Genomic DNA, 24,921 nt, shown 5'->3' on the forward strand with positions numbered 1-24,921 from the left:
TCGTGAGCTCAGTGTTATAAAGAAGTAATTATACGCTCTTATATGTTGCTGAGACTTGAAGTAGAATGATTAACTTACTTGAGCTGTGTTCATGTACGTTATTAATTAAGATATCACGTACACACAGCAGAACTGATTCATGGGGATCTGCATCTCACATTTTGCAGCTTTCAGGTCAGATTTGTGCTTAAAATACAGAGCTGCACATTAATAAGTCTGATATTCTAGTTTTAGCCAACTGCACGAGAAGACAATGAGTTAGCTTTGAGTTGTTAAGCAGTTGCTTGGTTTGATGATTCTTGAGTACATTAAAGGTTTTAAGATGTTGTCATACTTTATGTTGGGGGGGGGGGTTCTGTTCTGTGTCTGCATACTGTAGGAATGAATTTTGAGTTTTCATGTTCAAATTTGAACGTTGGTAGAGCTGGAAAAAAATAAAATAATCTGACAATAGTTTAGTAAGTTTTGGGCATTGGTCCAAAGTCACGTCCCTGTTGCATCACTCGCCTGTATCCTCCCGTCCAGAGGGTGGTGAAGTCAAGCTGTCAAACTGAACACAGCCCCGTCTCATGCAGAGAGTCGGGGGAGAGGTGGAGCGGACCAACCCGAGTGCACGAGCAAAAGGTTCAACCGAAGGCTCTATGTATTCTATCCACTGGCTCTGAAGATGTTTCAGTAGGATGCCTTTTTTCTCTCGCTTTGTTTTGAAATCCTGAGCCGCTGAACTCACACTTGGGCTGTATTTCAGCCGGGACTTTGAAGGCAGCAGGCAGAGAGGAGGCCTCTGATCTCTCTCTCTCCCCAAAGACTTCTCTCTCTGCAGACGGGAGTCTGGCTGAGGCTCAGGTATCGAGCCACTTCGAGCAGTACAGTGGTAATGAAATTAATGGGTTGCTTTGACTTGAGCATTGGAAGACACACACACATACACACACACACACACACATCTGAAATGTTCTACAAATATGGGATGATCTGTATTTAATGCCCATTAATTGAATCCATACTGATCTTGAAATAAGTAATTTGCATCGAGCACCTGCTCCTGCGCTCGCTGCAATTTTCATCCCTGCATGTCTGGATAATGACCATGCTGTTTTCACATGATTATATAGTCATTAATATTGACTCACTTACATAACTGTAGTTTGCAAATTGAAATGATAGGTCAGAAAGCCTCTACTCCTGGTGTCCTAACATATGACTGCTTCATTTAAGACATTGAATAAGTCTTGTTTTTGATGGACTGAAACATCATTGCTGTGGGGCTTCAACATCCTACTCACTTGATGATCCCTCAGCACTGGAGGTCCATGTTGTTTTTTGTTGTTGTTGTTGTTTTTTTTCTGTCATACTGGCTGTTATTGCTCATGCTAACCATGACTTATTCATTCCAAACTACCAGTGCTGCTGCTGCTGCTGCTGCCTGAAATGCAAATTGTGTAATTTCCCGTGTGCCCGAAAATGTTTCCCAGGAAAGACGTCCCCTATTACTATAAGTGTAATGGGGCTCTTAAACTGGATGTACCGTACCGTTGAATTGTTATCGCGCTCTATAGCAGTTGGTTATATAGAGCAGCGACATGGAAATGCATCAATATTTATTAAATAAGGCGAGCCTTCTAAGAAGACTTTCCACAACATGTAGGCCTGGCTGAATAATTGAAGGGGAAGGAATATGTACAGAAACACACAAACTCACAGCTGTTTGCTGCCAGGTACATCAGTTGTTGGAGGTAAAAACACTTGGTCAGTCGTCCTGGCGACAGCTGGCGTTTCTGTCTTTGAGTGATTTATTCAAGTATATACTCACTCGTAGCCTTTCGTCTATTTCCGAATTAAAGCTACAGTAGCGAACATTAATCCAAAAATTAATAAGAAAAAACGAGGTAGTGGCAGCGACAGAGATGACATGGTGGTGACAGCCGCCGGTGAATAATAGTGAACCCGGTGACAGTCGGCGGCTCTCCGTCTCTAGACTCCATCTCTGGTTGCAGCTTGTTAGAACAAATAAATCAGCGCTACTCCCACACAGCACTATGCACCGAGATGATGGGTTTGAGTATCGCTAGGATAGCAGTCCAAGACTGCAAGTCAGGGTCCAGGATCCAAACACGCTGGACAAGCCAGCAGCATCCAGTTTGAATGGAGGCACCGGACTCTGTATTGACGGGCCAACATGTGGGGAAATCAATTTAAGGTGAAATGCTCAATCACTCATTGGTCCTTTTAAACAACATTGGGGGCAAAGAGAGGGCTATGACAGTGCATTTCAGAAATGTTAGGGTTGTGTGTTGTTGTTCCAACGTCGCACACTGTTCAGTGTGGAAATGGCTGATTTTAAGCACAGGAAGTGGTCGGCCTGGCAGATTGATCTGTGGTGAGGACTGAATGCTGCAAATCCAGTTTTAATGACGAGCTACTCTCCTGGTTTATTCCTCTGAAGAAGTGCAGTGAAGCACATGAAATATTTACTCTTCCTTTTCACAAGGTCGAGTTATTTCTTTTTACCATTTTCTGAAATGGTTCAAATGAACCTTTCTTCTGCTTAATTTTTCAATACTTACTTTTTATCTTCTGTTTTCCTTTTGAACTAGAAAGTTTCTTAAAAGTGCGGTTACCAGAACAGAAATATAGAACCACGTGGATGTTTAGAAAAATAAGGAAATACTCTTTGACAGTAAATTGACTGTGATGAAGACCATGAACTACGATCATTGTTATGCGTGCCAGAAATTGTATATGAAAGCACGTTTCACAAGCCCCTCGGAGGCATAATTATCCAACAGTTCCAGTTCGATGGTAAACAACACTGCCTCTCAAGGTGATGAAATGAAAGTGTTGGAGACACAGAGACCCGCCCTGGGTCAGCAGCCTGTCGCTTCATTTCCACACTTTGGCATTGCTTCAACTAGAAATTAAACGGGCGGTACCGGGGTCTCGAAGGCTGCAGTTCTGGGATTTCAGATTAAACCTGCTTTGTTCTGCTGCCACGGAAAAAACAACTAGGTGAAAACAAAAACTACCACATTAGCACGTTGAAAATGATGTCTGCTGAAGGAGCTGGGTTCAGAAAAAGTGATATTATATGACAGATGGTTTCATCTATCAGGAATTTAATTATGATTCGTTCTAGTCAATTCTGGAGTGTAGAATTCCACAGATCAATTAAAATTCATTTTTCCAAACAGCATGGCAGCTGTGCAAATGTTATCTGAATAAAAGATCAGTCAGCAATAATTCTCTTTTTACACTTAGAGACCAGTTCAAAGAAAGACTGATATTAAATGATCATTTCAACAAATTAAAGGGTTTCCTTTAGGGCTGCAACTAACGATTATTTTAATAATCGATTAATCTGTCCATTATTTTTTCGATTAATCGATGAATCAGCAGGGAAAAGGCGAGTGAATAAATCGTGTCTTTAGTCTTGCAAACTATACCACCCCTGCTGTACTACTGTTATTAACGAGCTAACGCTAACTTGTCATGCTTGTCAAGCTGGATAACGAGTAAACAGCAGCACCAGGAGAGCTACTGGAGGGACGTTACGTTCCTCACTTCACAACAGAACAACAGTAGGATTCTGTAGCGACTAACCTGCTGTTGAACTCCCTTCCTCCTCATCAAGGACTCCAACTTGTTTACGTTTTAGGTGCTGAATCATCACCGTGGTTCTCCCGTGCCGTGCCATGTCGTTTTTGCATATCTTGCAATTAACACACTTTTTCGATTTATTTGGTGTGAAATGCTTCCACACCTTGGATGACTCAGGTCGTACTGATTTCTCTTCCTCCGCCGTGTGTTTCAGAACAACGTTACGTGTCTCTCCGATGGTCTTTCCTCTACCTCCGCTCTGCTCTGTGCTCAACTCAACTTTTTATACTCAAACATCTCTGCGACTTATTGAGTGGCGTAAAAATCGCAAGACACAACAAATCGATAATGAAATTCGTTGCCAACGCTTTTAATAATCGATTTTAATCGATTTTAATCGGTTTTAATCGATTTTATCGATTCGTTGTCGCAGCCCTAGTTTCCTTGTCTTCTTGTTCAGGCCAAGGCTTCCCAAGGTGATTGGTTCCACCCACTCACCTGCCCGAGCCAATCACGAGCTGAGCATAGCCACAGCTCGTTAGCGGCAACCAAACCAAGTGCCAAAAACTGCACTCCCTCAAATGGCCACTTGAAGCTAGGGGCAAAAGCGAGTCAATCCCCATTGACTCCCATGTTCAAACGCCCCGCTTCACAGCAGAAATAAACCTATTTAAAGCGTGAAACATGAAACGGTTCTGGTCTCTATAGCTAACGTTCATGACAAATGTATGAGGGGTTAATTCTATACAACCAACACGTTACAGTTACATTGAGGCTTTAAAGTTCGGCATAATTGAGGGCGTGGCCGCTCTGAGTGATGCTAAATGCTAGCTGTCTACTCTCAGGAGTTCGGCTGTGTCGTCACTGCCGAGAAGGCATTGGCCGGAGGACTTTGAGCTTTACAATGGCTCCTCAGAAACCTGTGGGTGATGTCACAGAGATTTCATACAGTCTGGGTATAGCATGAGCCACCTAGCTGCTACCTTAGCACCAAGGTGGCTGTTTGGCTAGAAAGACACAACAACTACCCACAATATCTCCATAAATACAAACTGTAAGGGCGCTGTCATGTCGTCCATCTTTATATGCACTCTATTTATATACATGACCAATGTGTGTGATGCCATCTACTTCCTCTACTATGTCTCATAACCGTGTGATATTTTGCTGTCTTTGCGTGCTCTTCCAGATCTCGGCGCCTTCAGTGGGAAGACCAGGGGCGGGGTCTCCGTGCGTGAAGGCCAGGGCGTGGTGCTCATGTGTACTCCTCCGCCTCATTCACCAGGTAAGAGGTTAGACCTTCAGTCTCAGCCAGAAGGGGGGGGGGGATATTGTTTTCTCTCTGCTGCACTTTGGGATTGTCAATGAACTCATCACTATTCATCACGAATCCTATGACAACGAGTAATATTGTTATCACTGTGCCAAGCTGAGTTATTGCCTTTATTATTTATTTATTTATTGCGTTGTATTTTGATGGTTACTCTTTGCACGCGTCCGTTCTGCTCTCCATCCATCCGTGCCGCTCAAACGACGAGCGCGATAAGTTATGGCGACGACAGAGCCGGAGCGCTCGGATTCTCAGAGATGAAATTTGCTGGATCATTAGAAGCGAAGGGAAATGTTACACAGACAATTATTCCACTATAGGCGGCGCTCTTTAACGGCACATCTCGACCATCCCTCTCTGCAGTCGTCCTCTAATGTAAGCTCTTATGCGAGCCATGAATCACCCGCGCTTTGTTTGCATCTGCTCCGTCGCACCGCTGCACTGCACCCGTGGGATTGTTTGCTAAGTGCTCTTCAGCTCCCGCTTCTGGAGGCCATTTTGAATGACATGATAGCAACCAGAGAGTCAATGATAGAATAGCTGACAATAATAAAAAAAGAGATCATTTATGATTAATGAAGCTGAATGATTGACAGAGCTAAGTGTGGTGCAGATGATTGTCGTCTTTAGTTCTCCATCAATAATTTTTCTCGCTGCATTTACAGGTCAAGCGACAGAACATGCGCGCTTTCATTAGTCCACCCCAACCACCGGTGTAACGAGTGAGGGACATGACATCACAATCAAACACTGCAGATGATGTGGTGCACTGAGATCAGTATAATGGAAATAGTGATTTTCTGTCATTTAAGGTTGGTTACAGTCTTGCTGCTGTAAGCTGTTCAAATTGACCACGGTTTCAGTCATGATGAAAAACTGTAAGACCCTTGTGTTACATTGCTTCCATTAGATTGACCGACTGGATCAATACAGAATATGTCATATAAATAGTCACTCAACCGCTGAAAGTGCAGCTGAGAATAATGAGCTCTTTCATCAGATATCATCAAAACTAAAAACTAAAAAAATGAGAAGTCTCGTGTGGTGAAACACGGTAGTGAGTTATTTTAATACTACTTTAATACATTGTGAGGAGGTTGTCGAATCAGGGAAACAATTAAGAAAAGATGTAAAAGATCAGATCTGCAAAGCGACACATATGACACTTAAAGCCCACAAGAACTGAAGTACATTAAATATTGCTGCCAGGTATTAACGCCGTGACTTTTAAAAGAAACTCTATCAAAGGTTTTTTGTAAGAAATGTATTTAAAGCGTAACCACTGTGGGATACAAGGTCCTTGATAAGGCAACGTGGCTAATATTGATTATTATTTACACGCTAAAAAGGCCCCTCAACTAAAACTATAAGAAGAAATCACAAGTGTTTAGTTTTGTGTCTATTCACCTATTCAAACAGTGGACTTATGATAATCATACTACAGTCAGGTGCAGATTGTTACACTGTTAGAATGCCGTTGAATGGCAGCTCGAGCCGTTATGTTGATGCGTATTAGTCATGATCACAGCCTATGCTCAAACACACGATACAGGTGAGATTGTAATTTATTTTTTCAGCAGCGTTGACATAAAATGAAAAATGATCTCCAACAGCAGAAATGATTAAAACAAAAAAAAAAAATGGCACCACCCTAAAATGTGCTGATGAACGCCTCGGTGAGTCGGACCGTGTCTCACTTGAAATTCACAACGTATGGGGAGCGTTAAACAATGTTTGGGTTAAATTGGTTGTGGGAGGATTTAAAGACATTAATATGGAACTTAAATTAGATCGGCCTTGTGGGTGAAAATAATTTGGAATCGCCGAGATGTGAAATGTTGATTGTTTTCCATTTCATGGCTTTGAGTGCTTGTGACCACTTTTTTATGTGTCTTTGGTAAGTAGTGTTCTACTTTTAGGAAGCTGAAGTATGTTGGATCAAACCTTTTGGATCTCCGGTGTCATTCTCTAGTTCACAGAGTACAGTTGGTCCAGTTTGTGTCTGTGTCTCTTCCCTCTCGTTATCAAGGAGGCCTCTCAGTAGATTAAACAAACGATGCCGAGCTTGCAAATTAGTCTGTTGACAGAAGTGTCCTCTTTCTGATTCCGTTTCAGTCTTCTGCCTTATTTGCAGCACTTTGAGCTCACGTGGAGCGCCGAATTGACTTTCAGATCTGAGCATCTTTGAAACAGCAGTTATTCATTATTAACAAAGAGGATGATGTCTAAAGGAGATGTAGCCGAAAAACAGACAGATTATGGATGCACAATCAAAGAGTCGTGAAATACTGTTAATCAATATTGAATGGATTGTCCCTCAGTTTGATATTCGTCTTCATTTGTATGATGGATGTGTTTGTGTACTGTAGGACTATTCATGATAGGCACAAAGCAAAGCTGTCAAGGTCTGTTCTATGTTCATCACAGTCATATTGAATCCATCCATATCATCAGGGTCACTTTGCCGACTATTGATGACCTCTTTTTTTCCTGACCCCCCCCCCCCCCCCCCCCCCAAAAAAAAAAAAACGTTTCCTTCCCAGCAGCTGCGTATATTTTTTTTTACTTAATTTGTGTATCAACATGCACAGTAAAGAATACTAAATACAGAAGCACAGCTGTGCCGCCAAGTCTACCAGGGATCAGGAGTTGATATTCCACACCATCACACACTGTTATTCGTGAAGAAAATATAAATGATTCAACTTCGATGCAGAGACCTTAATAAAACGTCAAAGATCATTAGCTGTAAAGTCAGAAAAGGTCCTTGTGGTCAGATTATATAATAGTTACACACACACAGCTTATCATTCTCCAGTTGTACCTTTCTGATTGTATCACCAATTAAGTACAATAACCTGGCTGCTAATAGTCGGCTCGTTAAGGCCCTGTGTAATTATTTTCTTCACCTTAAGGGGCCTCTGTAATATTTTTCTAGACTTCATATAGACAGTCATTTTATGCTGACGAGCACCTGATCCTTTGTTATTGTGCAAATCCCACACTCATTACTTCTTTGGATTATTATTCATTAGTTTTCAGCTGTGATTAACAGTGGCGGCATCATCAATGTAAATTATCGCCGGTTAATAACTGCCTTGGAGTTTGTTGTGCCTCTGTTGAACCGGTATACGCAGCGTTCCACTAGAAGGTAAGTGACAAAGCCGAGCTGTAGTTCAGAGCAAAGCGATAGTCAACATGTCAGATCGTTGCTCTTGGGTGCAGTGAGACCAGACGATCGTTTGGGGTGCTTCAGTAATTATTTGCATGATTTGCCGCAAACTCAATCAGTCAAAGTCAAATACATATAGTATTCTGCACAGTGGCGTTACATAAGCACCATAGCACGCTTTTACGATGGTCCCAAGTGCGCGCTATAGTTACTAGTTAGCAAGGGATGTACAGCGAGAGCCGGTCGTTACCGAGAAATCAACCCCAACAGGGCGGGCAGGACGCGGGTCTGGAATCACCCTGAAGGGGTTCATTCCACAATAACGACCCACTGGCTGTACATTATCCCGCTTATTACACGGCCGCTTACTAAACAGACGAATATGTTGTCACCAAATATGGATTTAATTAATGATTTTTATTGATTTAAAACTGATTTTATTGGTTTACAAATTATTTTATTGCTTCTGTGAAGAACAAATTGTCCAGTTAGAACTGCAACACCGTCCTTAGTAACTCCGTCTGTTATTCACAGCAGCGGTCTGCGATAAAGAAATAACCGCATCGAGTATTTATCAAAGCCATGTAATAATAAGGCATAGTGTATGTATAACTGGAAATGATATCCAGCGCAATAGCAAAACAGCATTATAAATAAGTGTTTGAAAAGACTGTTTCAGAAAAACGTATGCTCCAGAGTGTATGAGGCTGTAGGCTTACAGAGATTTCTCGGGATCACTAGAGTCATATCTACTATTGCTTTGTAATGCACAGGATACACGGAGGACCATTACAAACATAAAGACCAAGTCAACACAAACACAAAGAGAGGTTCTGCATGTTTCTAATGGGTATGTTCTGCGCTCCGTGCTTCTACAGAGATCATCTACAGCTGGGTGTTCAATGAGTTCCCCTCATTCGTGGCGGAGGACAGTCGCCGCTTCATCTCCCAGGACACAGGAAACCTGTACATCTCCAAGGTGCAGCCCTCTGACGTAGGAAGCTACATCTGTCTGGTGAAGAACGCGGTGACGAACGCGAGGGTCCTGAGCCCTCCGACGCCACTGACGCTGAAAACCGACGGTGAGGCTCTCAGATTCATAGCACCTCTCGCACACAACGGTCCCTGATTTGTCTAAGTGCCCTATTCAGACAAATCTAATGGAGTTCACTGGATAAATCACGCAGAAAATATCCCAGTCCTCCCTCTGTTCATTTTTAATATTTTTTTTTCTTCTATTTTCTATCTATTACAGCGCTACCTCCGCCTGAACTTGTTTAGCGCAGATGAAAAGCATATTTTATACTCTGCCGGTGCATTTTATTGTATCATCGTTTGGATAAAAAAATGTTCAGATGAGCTTGGTTAATCAAAGTGGCTCGGTCCTCCTGCTTTCCGCTGAGCCTCGGGTTAGTGGAGGGCGTCCGGAATTCCATACACACACTGTAAATAGATAGTGAGCAATGCTTTAACATTAGTGTTGGGAGCCTTCTTCGCTCACAATGTGCTTCGGTGAAACTGGTCGTCAGGGAAATCATTTTCCAGCATAAAATTAACTGAATCAATGGCCCTTGCTGTGGATGGGTTTCGGCTCTTTTATACTAGCCTCTCAGGAGCCGTGCCGTGGAGCTGTTTGCTGGATTCAGGTGTGGATTTCACCTACAGGCTTCTTTTTTTTTTTTACGCCCGACTACACAGAGAGACGTCCATCACTTCACACAGGTGCTCGTCATTGTCGAGGTTTTCAAAGAGCCACTGAGATTACATCCCCAGTGAAGCTGTGAAAGGCCCTCTCTGCCTCGGAACCACGTTTGTTCCAAATGTTGCAACACGAATCGGCCTCTTAAGAATCACACCCCTTCCAGCAAAATCCCTACGCTGTATTTGCATAACCTTGTATGAAATGGCCCCCGGGGACATACATGATACTTAGCACATAACCATGCTAAATTGGTTTGTGTCTCTCATTAACTGAGATGCAAAATACAGTCAGAGGGGCACGTGGTCAGTCTGCTGTCAGCGCTTTAATGTGGCTCACGGCTGTGGAAAGAAAGTTTTTTTTTTTTTTCTGGTTCATTTTTGTAAGGAGGAGTGGTAAAAGAGGAGCATCCATATTGCGATGTCCATCCATAATGTGGCTACGATACCGGGTCTGAAGGACAGCCCTCTCACCTGGAACACAGCACGTCCAAATCGAATCCCCACAGCTGCAGGTCCATTATGCCAAAGAATGCCCCGGCATCTCTCGCCCTGCAAATCACATGATGTTCAGCGGCCTTCTATATTGTGAATTTGGGGGTTCTGAAATGCCGAAAATTGCATTGGCACAACTCCCAGCAGACACCCAAATGCCCCCGCGCCGTGCGCCCCCCTCAGTCATTGGAGTCCGAACAATCAGACGCCGCAATCTGTGCCTCGGTAAAAAGTGAGAGATTATTACACAGTAGACAGTTGAAGCTGGATCCGTGTGCGGCTCACCACTGTCAGCTCCGACACCGACTCTCTTAATCAAAACAAGCATCTGGGCTCCATTATACCCTGCTGGAAGCCATTGATCGTCAATTCGCAATCCACCTTGAGCAGAGCAGAGCGGGGCTGAGCGCCGATCTCTGCACTAATGCACTCTTTTTAAACAGATATACAGTTCATCTCAGAAACACTCTCCCTTTGATTTATCTGCTTGGTGTAAATATGAGCAAGCGCATAATATCACCGTGGATAGCAGTGACTTTGAAACGGCTCTGAATCAGAACACATGTAGAGTGTTTGTTTATTTATGAGGACTTCTACAGGAAAAGGAAATTGCTGTTAATAAAAAAAAAAAAAGAGACATTTAAAAAAGTCTGTTATGTCATTTTGTAGTTTTGGACATCTTTTGTCATCCATGATCACAAGCCTCAGAGAGGTTTTACATCGTACGTCGTGGTTGACCGTGCAGGAGTAACCTACCAGGTTTACTCAATGTTTGCATGTGGCTCACTTTTGTACAAGGTAGTTTGTAAATGCCAGAAAATGATCACTATTTCTGATTATTAATTTATTTTGTTTGCTATATATTCGACTGCTAAAATGCAGGCGGCAACCACCGGGTCTGAAAAGTGAAGCCAATGTGGAAGTGTCTTAAAGTTGAATTTCTTCTAGTGGCCACCAGGGGGCGATTCTGCTGGTTGTAAAAAGATCTCAGATTGCATAGAAGTCTATGAGAAGATGACTCTACTTCTCTCTTGATTTATTACCTCAGTAAACATTGTGAACATGAGTTTATGGTCTCAAGCTCTAGTTTCAAGTCTTCTTCAATGCAGCATGATGTTCATTTAGTAAATTATGGTCCAATTAGAGTCAAATAGACCATAAAGCAGGGTATGCATTAGGGCGTGGCTTCCTTGTGATTGACAGGTCACTACCATGACGTTGTCCGGTCTGAGTGTTTCTTACCTACCTTAGTTAATTGATTGTCAGTCATTTAAAAATGTCTTATTCAGCATTCGGTTGTCCAACCTCTCGTGTCACTTCTGGTTGCAAATAACCAACATGATGACGGCCAAAGGCCTTAAGCTAAATACTAGCTTGTTGCACTTATTGTATTCATATTACTTATAGCACTAACTGTTTTTCTTGTTTCTGCACTGTACTTTGGCTCTGAGTTATGCTCTGCTTCATGCTCTTAGATGCTTGTTTGGAAAAGGAAATGTACTTATGACTTCTGGTGACTAGTAGTTCTTTTGATTACCAATGTTGATGCACTTATTGTAAGTCGCTTTGGATAAAAGCGTCTGCTAAATGACTGTAATGTAATGTAATGTAAATGTCAAACTCAAGGCTTCAGAATGCCAGTCCACAAACCAATGGGTGACGTCGGAGTGACCACATCTTCCTCTTATATACAGTCTACGCTAAGAAGACACATTGCTTTAGTCGGCACTTTTTTATTTTAAACTTATTTTAATGGAAAGTGTCAGTTTAAACAAACTGCTGTTGTTCTCAAGCTGATTGACGGTTCATGTAATAGATTTATGTACAGCAGTATACCAAGTGAATTCTCTATTTATAACTAAAACTCTTCAATCACTCCGGGTGTAAATATTCTTTAAATATATGTTGCCACAAAAAAAAAAGCATATTGTTCTTTTAATTAACCATTGTTTTACATTCAGGTAAATGGTAAAGCCTCCAGTTGGACTGCAGTACTCGTGATGTTATTAATGTTATCAGAAATGTTCTCTCTCCACACCAACAGTGATATCAGTGCAACATAATGTTTGCAGACACATGTCATCTCCATACGGACATGTTTTCTGTACTACACCAAACATTTTTACCTCAAGAGGAAATGTTTTTTTTTTAAATCTGATCAACATGAATCAGTATTTACCGTCACATTATCAGAGTTTGTCTGCTATATCACAACATGCTGTGTACTATTAATCCTGTTCCTCGTATAAAGCATGGCCCCGTTGCTATTGTGCTGCAGATGGAGGATCAATGCCTGTAGGGCAACTTCCTCAATGGGTTCAGTGGTAGAGGTGAGACAATCCAATTACAATTAGACTATCCAGGAATAGGCTGGACCAAGAGGGAGTTGTTACTGTGGTAGACTATTACAATTTCACTATTACAGGTCTACATTTTTAATAAGACAAAAACCTAAAAAAGCTAAAAGCTATTTTCCAAGTTATGTACTGAATGCGTATGTGTTCTATTAACTAAGTTTCTCAAAAGAGGATCAGAGAGCAAATAAAACACATACTTTTTCAATGCTATCATCTTGCAGTCCCAGTAAGTTTCAGGATAGGGTTTTTATTTTGGAATTGGTTCGCAGAAGAACAAAGCACAACAGAAAAATGTAGTTTTTATGTGATTAATAAATAAAACCGTAGCATAAAATATAAAGCCACACTTCAAATGAGGGCTGTTAATGTTTTAGCACACCAAGACATTATTTCTTTCAATTCCATCAGGTCCAGCCGCTGAGACTGAATACGATATTCGATATACTGTGGATTGAGCCCATGAAATATTGCAAATTCATTATATGTGAAGGGCTGCTTTGGAGCTATAAATGTTGAGAATGAGATTGAAATTGAAAAGTTCTTTGGAACAAATAACATAAAACTCCTTTACCATGCATAGTGGGCCACAATTCAATAACCCCACTCCTTCTCTGCTGCATTCATTTTACCACATAAAAAGTGTCAGGTACATGTAGGAGGTGTAATTATGGTTTCTCAAATGTCATGCCGGTCATTTGTCTTGCTGATCACGTGGCGGAGCACCGGATGTGGTCCGCTGTGTTTTGCTGGGTGTTCAGAAAGGTGCCGGGGGTTAGCAGTGTGTCCGTTCACGTGCAATGATTGTGTCTACATTCAACATTCCTTTGCAAAGAGTTTCATGTCGGCAAACTCCCATTTAATAACACTGATAATAGTAATTAGACCCCAGATGAAGGTGTTTTCCTTTGTTACTCCAAATTCGCCCGATGCTATCTGACATATCGTTGCATGTAAATGCATATAAATGGCCGCCTGGACGTACAGATGAAAAAAAAACAAAGAGAACCACGTCCTCCGGCTGCGACTTGGAGCCGGGGCGTTAGTCAGAGCGGCACTTAGCAAGACCGATAACACGTTATCACTTGTGTCCTTCACAGTGTGTTTGTAGAGTGGCTTACTAATTCTTGGAGACAATGCACTACTTCACCCTGTTGTCACTGGAGAGTACGCGTTAGTACATCTTCTTAATGGTTTGTTTTTGTGACACCGCGGCTCGTGACTTTTTCTGCCATATCTAACGTCGACGTACACTTTGTGCTCGTGCGTAGACGGCGATATGCTGCCCATGTAGAATCACGACTGAACTTTGACTACACAACAAAGATTTAAAAATGTTAAAATGTTTTGGTATAGCAAAAACACATGGTTATTCAGTTGCTCTGTGTTTGGGCTACAATAGTATCACTATCCCTATTAATAAACAGTGTTTAAAGCAAAGGTGGATGTGCCAGATGGTGCACATAATGTGCGCTCGCACACTGCGTGATTCAATACGCCTCTGTATCCTTTGAGAGGCCTTTTGAATCAGGAACTCCTCCAGAAATTTAGATCTCAATTTTTTTTTTTATCATAAAACAGATACCGGGGCAAATCACTACACCCAGTCTCTGTGTAGCACACACTGCAAGAAAAGACAAAGGTGATGATGGGGTAAAGGAGGGAGGGAGGAGGGAGGAGGGGGGAGGGGGGCGGGTAAATAGCAGTTTCAATCTGCTTGCTTCTAATGTCTGTAATTCCTCTTTCCTAACCTTTTCCAGGTGTCATGGGTGAATATGAGCCCAAAATTGAAGTGCATTTCCCTACATCTGTTCTGGCTGCCAAAGGAGTCACTGTCAGGCTGGAGTGCTTTGCTCTGGGCAAGTAAGTAAAGGAAGAACATATTGCACAAATATGGCTTGTTGTTTATTGCTGCAGCATCATATTAATCACCATGAAAAGTATAATGCTCTGTTGCTGAGCGATCCTTTTGATAATGCTCCTTGTGTTTCCCCCTCTTCTTTAAATTGCATTATTCCATTACCTGAAAGGGGACCAGGCATATCTTGTCTGCAGGCGGGATGTTAAGTGAGTGTAGAGAAAGTGCAGCACCACAGCTCTGCTGTTAGATGGCATGTTAGTGCAGAGGTGGGGGGGGGGGGGGGGGGGGGGACTGAAAAGGGAATTCCGCCCAAGGGACTCATGTGTTCTCATAATTGAGAGCCCAAATGTATCTGTGTTTCCTGGGTGCTTTCAGGGTCTGTTATGAATGCAGGACGGCAAGGTTACGTCTATGGTAAGATGGAATTGGTAATAGTTCTCTGCCAGGAGGGAAAACACACTTTTGTCCTCCGAGACTTCAATCCAAACCACTTACCACAGCTGCTAAAGTTAGCATGCAGGCTCCATGGTTTACACAACCATCGCAGGAAAAAAGATATTTAAAAAAATGTAATAACAACATTGTGTGTATATATATATATATATATATATATATATATATATATATATATATATATATATATATACGTATGTACGCGTATATATATATATATATATATATATATATATATATATATATATATATACGTATGTGTGTATATATACAGTATATGTATGTATGTATGTATATATATAAGGTGTGTATATATATGTGTGTGTGTGTGTGTGTGTATATATATATATGTGTATGTGTATATACTGTATGTATGTGTGTGTGTGTGTGTGTGTGTGTGTGTGTGTGTGTGTGTGTGTGTGTGTGTGTGTTCTCCAACGCAAGGTTGAAGTGGTGTTTGACATTACAAGGGATAATTTTCATTGTACAACATAATCTTTTATCACCCCTACCCCATTTTGTTTATAATTATTCATTGCTGATTCTTATCTTCAGTGCAAACAGTCTGTAATCTGCAGATGACTAAGGACCTCATAATTGTTTTCTTTGATTTCAATCGGTTATCCACATTATGGTAAGCCATTTCCTAAATATATAGACTCTGCATTTTAATCTCACACCTCTTTGTATTTCCCATCAAGGAGTTTTTTGGATGCTCGTAGAACAGTCCTCGCTCTGTGCTTCCATCAATGAAACAATTTGTGCCTGATGGCTTTCAGTCAGACAGTGATAGTGGTGACTTACCCTTTTACATACTGTGGAGATGAATGATTTATCAATGCTCCCCTATTAAGAAATGCCAGTCTTTATATAGCGCCGAAAATGAAGTTGAAATGGCTTTTGTTCTCCGGTTGTTCAATATTGATGATGGCACCACTGGCTGAGACGGGGCCGAGCGGCTCTTTGTCTGTGAATGCCAGAGCTCCTTGATATGATTGTCTGTTGTGATATTTACCAGTGACACTACTTTGTAGGCCACAGTCAAGGGCAAAACAGAACATTGAGACAATACACATGAAACAGTCCAATAGTTTACCATTGGACCATTGTGTGTGTGTGTGTGTGTGTGTGTGTGTGTGTGTGTGTGTGTGTGTGTGTGTGTGTGTGTGGACACTGTAGAATGATAATCATTGTTTGAAATAGGAGCTTCATTAGCACTTTCCTATTTGGGGGAACACATCTTTTATGTCTTTGTTAATTGAAATAATATGTGGTGTTCTCATTTGCATGTTGGTTTGATTTTTCTTTTTTTATTGCCTGCTGATGCAAAACAGTTATTGTTCAGCCAGATTTTTTTTTATATAAAAGGATTATCAGCATAATCGCCATGAATGATTTTCACCATTTTAATATTTTATTTTTTTCTTCATGAACATTATATTATATAATATAATATAATGATAATAACAGAAAACAACCCTAGAAAAGACTAAGTGACTGACATGATACATAACAAAACAAAGGATGAAATAATAATATACATCCTAATAGTAAGATCTTTGATCATTTAAAGATAAAAAGAGAACATTCATTTGACGGATGATGATGTGCTACCTATAGATTTTCAAACAGCACTAATTCAATTTAAATCTTTGGATTCACAGTCAGATTTACAAGACACTCTGGGAAGTGCAGTGCTTTTAGCTGCTTTCATTTCAGGGGATATTGGAGTATGTAGTTCAAAAGGCCTTGCACATTTGATGGGTTACACATTCTCCCACTCATTTCCACTTAAAATACAATATGCGGTGGAGGCTTTCATCCAAATTGCCTGAGAGGAGTGGATACACTTTTAGTTTCAGTGACCCCAGAGGGAATCAAACTCTTGAAACACTCGCAGTTACGTTCCTCTTTGAGCAATGCTGCACCACAAGGACCACACCGTCAGCAGTAACATAAAGTGTCTCTTAATGACAACACATTCCATGCTCTTGGTGCTATGGTTAATGTTTTTCAGAGACAGTTTTAGCTCATATAATACAGGTGAAATGTGGCTTTAAATTCTCCTTATAAAGCAGTAGAGATTTTCCCAGAGGCACTAAGACATTGAGAGCTTAGCAAATGAGCTAAATGCTGGAATAACATCCAGATTGTAATGATCTGACACAAACCAATTCCCCTCTATATTTTGGTATTAGATTTAATTTTCAACCTTTATTATAGAACAAGATGAGGGCACAGCAATTGTGTGGAATGCTAATTAACAGCTTGCCTATGGGCACATTCCTAAATTGAAAACACCTTACATAAACTCAAGTGTGTAGCGCGTTGTTAGGGTATGAAATACTCAGTTTGTACTCTCTGATAAGATGTACATGTCCTCAGCTTCTGACTTCAGGAGTCAGTGCCAGCAGTTTGGTACAGAAGACACTGACAGGCAGAGGTTCTGGTTTCTAAACTTAGTGCTGTGGACATGTACTGGCCCGGTGCTCATTATTCAGCCTCCGAACAGAAACCCTGCCACAGACTCGGGAAGATACACCCTCATGTTCCAGCCCCTCGAGGTCTCTGTAGATTTGCTCTGTTCTTCGGCTGGTCGAGATTTTATTTGGAGCAAAGGTCTTTTGCAAAATTCTCCATTAATAACATATAAGGACGGGCTCCAAAACAACCGCATGCCATATGCATGAGTACTGATTCAATCTGTTGATGGCATATGTGGTTCTTACACCCCACAGGGGCATTGAAATAAAAATGCCAAGTCCTAACAAATGGACCCTCGTTAGACCACAGATATTTGATTTTACCTCAGGCCCCAGATGTTGCCCCTAGTAACCAAACTGCATTTGGGAGGATATTTGGTTTTGATGCACCACACCGGTCGATATACAAAATACAAAAAAACAGGAAGTTAAACATCATTTTCTCTCTAATATATATTATGTGTTGCTAAAAAAAACATCCTCTTCAAACAACGGTGTTTATTCAAGTTTCATGCAAGAAACACCATTTTACAAGCTTTTGAACACACCCAATACTAATTTGTACCGATAAGAGCTTGAATGCATCATGTGCAACCTCGGGAAACGTTAGCAGTTAGCTCTGCTATTTAGCCATACCACCGGCTGCTAACGGCTAACATTAACTAGCTCTCCTAATGCCGATTTCAACACTGTTTTGTCGTTCACCATGTAGCATTTCCAGGGGAAAAAAAGGTTGCTCAAGTGTTGGACCACAGCTGTGTAGTGCTAGGATGTGCATGTGCAGAACGGATCGGTCTGACGTATGATATGATGACATGATATTGGATTGGATTTGCGTACTCACTGATACCCGACCCAGCATTTTATTCTGTACCGGAGGCGTTTCTGATACTGGTATCAGAACAACTCTATCTGTCTACAGAAGGGGAGTTACTAGTGATGACAGCGACTTATTTTTCTACTCTATTTGACTAGATTGATGTATGACTAATTAAAACGGGGGGGGGATTATACTTTGTAAGGGATTAACTGGAATGCTTGTTACATAAATAGAAATGATTGTGACTGTCTATGAATGTCACACATCGTCCTAAATGTTGCATTAAGTAACCGCCGTGCTTCCTTTCTCATAACTTTGCATCGAGACACTTTTAGTGATGGAACTTTGTGCACAAATTCATGTGCAGAAACGTGGGGCTGCAATAACTGAAGTCCGTTTGAAACCACTGACTATAATTCAGTGTGTCGCTTCACAGCCTCGGTGATGTGACGAAAACCTCAATGCATGCTGTAAGGTAATGCGTTAGCTATTCAACAATACAAAGCAAAAGAAAATGTTGAAACCAATAGTCTTAAGAAAGAAAAACGTGACACAAAACTCCTGTCCAAAATGAAAGACACTCTTTGAGAAGAAATGCTTTGTTTAATACAGAACATGCTCAGAATCCTAATTTGAGTCCATTGCAGCCAAGAGCACTTCAATGTCCTTGTGAATTTAGAGCGGATAAAAAAGCTCAGGGATGTAACATTTTCATCTCGATTAAATGATTGATGGGTTCACCGGAGGTTTGTATGGTGTCACATTTCCATCTTTCAGACACCTGTCAAATCTAGTTGTCATACAAGAGCACTGCTGATACTGAGCGCATGGTCTCTCTCTCTGCATACGCAAGTCATCTATCACACGGATCTATAGGGCAAGCCATGAATAAACAGGAATGGATGACATTGCTTGAACACTAATCATAAAAAAATCTTGAATCTTGTGCCCGTCCCCCTGAAGCCCGGCTCTAATGTGCGGGTCGTTGGGTACAGTAAAGTTGTCACGGGTGGTCAGAAGGTCAGTAGTTTACATGTGGAGCAGAACCAACATTAAATACTCACCGTGGTGTGTCGATACATAATCACAAAAAGGTTAAGGACTTCTGGAGTCTGCAGGACATCGCCGATGTTTGGTACAGTTAGACGTTTTCATTTTAAAATATCCCTTGTTGGGCAAATAAACACATAACAATTATTTTCATTATTGAATAACCTGATGATTATTTGTTTAATTACTCATGTAGTCAGGAAAGCCAATATTGATGTCTTTAATTTCTGACCAAATGTCCAAAACTCAGGTAACTTAACTTAAAAGGTGTGAATTGTGTTTTTATGTAAAATTTTCTAGGTAGAGAATCTATCAAAGTTATCTTTTATCATTTGTATCAAGGTGAAAGTACGTGAAAATAAATAGTAATTTCAATTATTATTATTATTATTATTATTATAATGACGATGTAATATATACATAAGCAGTTCCTATGTTCTTATGTTACACCGTACTGTTGAGAATATAATCCCACTCTTCTCTCCTCGCAGTCCAGTGCCAACAATCACATGGAGGAAGATCAATGGCAACATCCCCAAAAAAGCAAGACTTCGGAAGTCCCAGGCTGTGCTGGAAATTCCCAACATCCAACTGGAGGACTCGGGAACCTACGAATGCAAAGCTGAGAATCCGAGAGGAGGCACTGCTTTCAAAGGACACCTGCAGGTCTACAGTGAGTCTAAGCACCCTCTCACTCGCCGTTCATTTGTTCATCTTTTACTTTTGGTCAGACATTAGATAAGAGCACAAGAGCTGATGTGTTGCATTCCAGGAATATCGGTGTGAACTTTGTAGCTTGAACAACAAATGCACTTTATTTGTTTGCTATTTTTGGTCATTCTGCACAGTTCCCATGTATTATTCATGATGTAATCTAGTTACTTTATTCTCAATTTCTGAACCTGAATTATACATCCACAGCAGATAATCCAAGAACAAGTGTGCATCACCTCAACGAACGAGCTCATTCTTTTAGTGTGGGTCTCTACCATAACTGCTTCTCTGCTCGTTGTTTTAATAACAGACTGTTGTGGCTGTTCTTTGTATTTTTTTCAAAGATGTATTATAATACTTTAGTAGTTACATCCATGCCTTTGGTCACTGCTTTGTATGAATGTGCTGAGTTTCTTATTATTTTGTATCACTACAAAAACATACATTTCAGTAAATCTGTTTATATAAGATAACAAATTAATTATAGAATCCTCAGTTGTTGGGAATACCTATGATTAGGACCAAAACCTTATTTATTTATCTATACTAACATTGTAATGTTCTCATCTTTTATCTAATGCAGGTATACACTATAATTATAAATTTTACCAAACACAGGCTTATCAACAAAAAACATGGAGCTTTGTGTGCCCAGGGATTAGATATCAGTTTTAGTGCAGACCTCGCTTAAAGAACAGTGTTTAGTTCCCCAGCCACTAGTAAGCGCGCTGAATTACCAGCCCATTATCATATACTTATCTATGAAGGTGGGTGTCCTCCATTCCTCTCTGTCTGTGCCGTGTGCACAGGACCAAGATAATGGACTGCCTCAGCCTTGGTAGGACACATTTCCAAGGCCCTGCACTTCTTGGCAACCTCCATTCTGTTGACATCACAAGGAGAATAGGGAGCTAATTTGTAGCAGCCTCACGCTAAATGTAATTTACACAGGTCAGCTGGAAGTTTGAACTCACATTGTGAGGGAGACCTTCCTGACCGTAATCATTCAATCAAAGCACACACACAAAAAGAAGCATTCTACCCAAGGTGCCATATGCAAGGAATAGCAGAAGAACGTGCTCGGCATGTTACTGTAGCAGCTCAGTGACGGGGTCTCCTTCTTCTTCTTCTTCTTCTTCTTCTTCTTCTGCACACAATACAAGAAATACACCATGATGCAATGAACGAATTTATCACATTGACCCTAAAATAATATCATGTCTTGTCCCAAGAAATACAGTCTACACAGATAGGTTATTAGGTTCTGATTGCACATGTTATTTTGATATTTATACACATTTTTTTTTTTTTTTTAAGTGCTCAGTATTATAACTTTACAATCGCCATATGCATATATTAATAGTGTCATTTGAGTGTAAAATCGTATTCGAACAAAAAGTATAATATAAAGGAGATTGAAATAGAAAGAAAAAAGGGATTGAGTAAGTGACTTACTAATTAACGTCCCTCCCCCAACATAAGACTGACAGAGCGATCCAGCCCCAGCAAAAGGTCCTTGTTAATTTCATATACTTGTAAATGTAGAGGAGCTGGAAAATGCACAACCATGTGTAGTATAGGATCCAGCAGATGGAAAGAGACTATAAGATGAAAAGAAAATGCATCCAGCCTGTACAGTGCTTAGATCTTGAGTTGTGACAGATGTGTAGTTGGAGAGGAACTGTGGACACAAGGCTTCAGACAGAGAAAAAAAAGAAAAGAGAAAAAACATCTTGGTTAAGGAGCTCCCGGGAATGGCAGGTGCCTAGCTTGCCTTTGCCACGGGCCAGTCATGCAGAGGAAGGAGAAAAAAATAAAATGATCGTGAACATGATACAAAGAACATAAATGCAATCCACACGTGAGAACAATGCAACACCCCATCAGTGACAATCTCCCCTACATTGTCTGGTAATTTTCAAAAGAAAGTTAATCATTTAATCCAATTTATTGAATGGGTTGCTGCTTTCCATGAGGGTTTGTCTGGATGGTTGGGCTTGTTGGTCCTGACTAGAGGTGTGCTGGTAAACAGGTTACTGTATATTCGTAATCCTGGTCTCAGAAACAAACCTTGGATGTTTTGGCAGCACAATCTCACTCTCAACGTGTCAGTTTCTGCTGGTTACATGCAACTTGTCTTTTTAAAATAAACTTCTGTGTTCATAGGAAACGTACAAGCATACATCCTCTTTTCAAAATAAACTTCCAACCAAGGTTTTCTTGGTTAGGCAACACAAGTACTTGGTTAGGTTTATACAACATAAGTACTTGGTTGGGTTTAGACAACACAAGTACTTGGTTAAGTTTATACAACACAAGTACTTGGTTAAGTTTATACAACACAAGTACTTGGTTAGGTTTAGACAACACAAGTACTTGGTTGGGTTTAGACAACACAAATACTTGGTTGGGTTTAGACAACACAAGTACTTGGATCGGTTTAGGAAAAGGTTGTGGTTTGGGTTAAAAACAGTGTGTTTGTTGCGTTGGATAAGTCTGTTACATATGCGGCGTTAGTTCCAACGTCAGTTACGTGATAAAAATGATAGTAAAATAAGTCTATGTTGCCTTGGTTTTACACGGGACATGGACAGAGGTCTCCTGGGTGAAAGTCCTGTGTCTGTCTGACCTATCTAACCTCAACTGTCACTGCACTACGTGGACTTGCACGCTCTTTATTCTACGTCAGTTGCTCCTAGTGTCTAATAATTATAGGGATCGGTTTACATTGGAGTTAGTTGAAAGCCCGGTTCTTCTTAAACAGAAGCATTTTCCTTTTGTTCTTTAGGGTAAAAGAGCATCAGAGAGGATCGTGAAAAAAGATGTGTTATTACCAGATACATCGTGTGATTTATGAATGAATTCTGTTAAGTGCAGTGTAAAAGTACAGGAGCAATAAAAGTCACTGTGTCTAGGGTGGATTCAAGGATTTTTTTAGTTAAGAACAAAAAATAAATAAATGTGTGATACAAAGAAGCAGCACACAAAAGAGAGGGCATAAACACTACTCAAGAATGTCCAAACCATACGAGCGTTAAACATTACGACATCCACTTTCTTAACTACAACCTCTTACATTGTGTGTTGACAGCGTATTTGTGCATGCCTGCTTCTTCTCATCTACGTACAGGTGTGTTTCAAGGATATATTCTTATTCTAGATTCTTTTTTTCTATCTTCAAGCCCTCCCTCAGTGGGTCAGGATGATTAATGACACCCAGATGGATAGTGGAGAGAAGCTCCAGTGGGAGTGCAAGGCCATGGGGAGGCCCCGGCCAACCTATCACTGGCTTCTTAATGGTCTGCCCTTGACATCCCAGGTACTGTGCCCTCTCCTTTTGTTGATTGTACCATGAAACATCTGAATTATCCATATGAAGCTACACATCCACTATATATTCTTAATGATGTACGGTGTATCTATATTTAGATGGGATGTTCGTTGATGTATTCTTCCTGTTACAGGGCAGAGTTGAAATAATGAACGGAGAGCTGACTATTCACAGAGTGCAGCAGGCGGACTCGGGAATGTACCAGTGTGTCGCAGGAAATAAATACGGGGCCATCTACTCTAACGCCGAACTCAAGATTTTAGGTAATTATACATGTGGTTTATAATTTAGATTAGACAAAACATGGCATTTAAAGAAAGGTTTGTGTCATTTTCATGAGGCAGCCTTTACCTTCGGGCAAACTCATTTCTTGATTCTCTGCAAATGTTGGAATCGCAGACTGAGTATTGGCATCTGAATAAGGTACTGGATGATAGGTAAGGGAGATTGAAATGCAAGTGGGGAACACTGAACTGTGAGATGTACTGATTGCCAATCAATGGTCCCTGATTTAACCTCGGCAGTGGATGGCATGAATAAAAGAAGGACCCTTATGGTTATATTCAATGAGGTGTCTGCCTGCATCAAGTTGAGGAGGGTCTGGAACAATTCTTTGTTGTATCAGAGGAGAACAAAAAGCAATGACTTGTAGGTATAGATTTATACTAATGGGGAGCAAACATTAAAAGAGAGACATCAATGGTTTCTTTGATGGAGTTTAATGACTCCATTAGGGTCTTATCTCCGCTCTATCCTTCGTCATCAAAGCACAGCCTACATCACAATCTTCATTACACAGAAAAAAACAAATCTTTGTTTTGGCCTTGACTTCCATCAGGTATTTGTTAGTCAGTGTTTTCTATTGTCGTTTAATAATCAATTGTAATTACCAGCAATGGTGGAAAGTAACTAAGTACATTTATTCAAGTTTTGTATTTAAGTACAGATTTGAGGTACTACATTAATCTGAATATATGAAAATGTACAAGTACAGCTGAAAGGATTAGTCTATTGACCCTTCACTAAGCCCCGCCCCCCTCTGCTCCTCCACCAAGCTGTCAGAGCTACCATGGAGCCCACACTGTCACTAACTGCACTCCCTGCATATATGTCATCAAATTATTGTAAAAAACAAAAGTAATTTCCCAGAGAAGCAGACAAAAGGGTCTACAATATGCAATTGAAGGATATATCCAGGATGTTAAACTGATACAGCAGTGAAAACAGTTCATAAAGCTAAAGACAGAAGCTAAAGCTACAGATCACAGTGTGAAAGTGAACCACCACATCACCTGGTGATCGAGACATTCAAAATAAGACAACAGCACTGTTTATTAATTAAAATGGCAAAGCAGAATGTGTACACATTCAGTATACCTTCAGTAGCTAGCGTAGCATAGAAGTGCTAACGCTAGTTAATGAATACTCTGCTAAAGTTAGCTCTACAGCTTTTAACATGTAATAGTATCGTTTTAGAAACATGCGTCTCCTTCTGAACTCTATAGGTAGAGAGTATCACTATTACACAACGTTTAACCACGACTAGCTCCAAGTCCACAAAAC

At 40.7% G+C, this 24,921-nt stretch overlaps 1 protein-coding gene across 6 annotated transcripts in view; it reads left to right on the plus strand.

Annotated features, from left to right (window-relative positions):
• The window catches only part of cntn5 (contactin 5), a 107,833-nt gene that overhangs the window by 58,038 nt on the left and 24,874 nt on the right, over positions 1 to 24,921 (plus strand). For all 6 annotated transcript variants that reach the window (XM_068713970.1, XM_068713977.1, XM_068713984.1 and 3 more), the window contains 6 exons: positions 4,787 to 4,882; positions 8,978 to 9,181; positions 14,407 to 14,509; positions 19,805 to 19,986; positions 23,210 to 23,346; positions 23,492 to 23,621. In XM_068713970.1, coding sequence (XP_068570071.1) covers positions 4,787 to 4,882; positions 8,978 to 9,181; positions 14,407 to 14,509; positions 19,805 to 19,986; positions 23,210 to 23,346; positions 23,492 to 23,621 — 852 coding nt within the window. The remainder of the gene's footprint in view (positions 1 to 4,786; positions 4,883 to 8,977; positions 9,182 to 14,406; positions 14,510 to 19,804; positions 19,987 to 23,209; positions 23,347 to 23,491; positions 23,622 to 24,921) is intronic.

This window comes from Cebidichthys violaceus, unplaced genomic scaffold, assembly GCF_023349555.1.
Source record: "Cebidichthys violaceus isolate CVI_PGR_0920_01 unplaced genomic scaffold, fCebVio1.0.p SCAF_1, whole genome shotgun sequence".
Classification (NCBI taxonomy): domain Eukaryota; kingdom Metazoa; phylum Chordata; class Actinopteri; order Perciformes; family Stichaeidae; genus Cebidichthys; species Cebidichthys violaceus.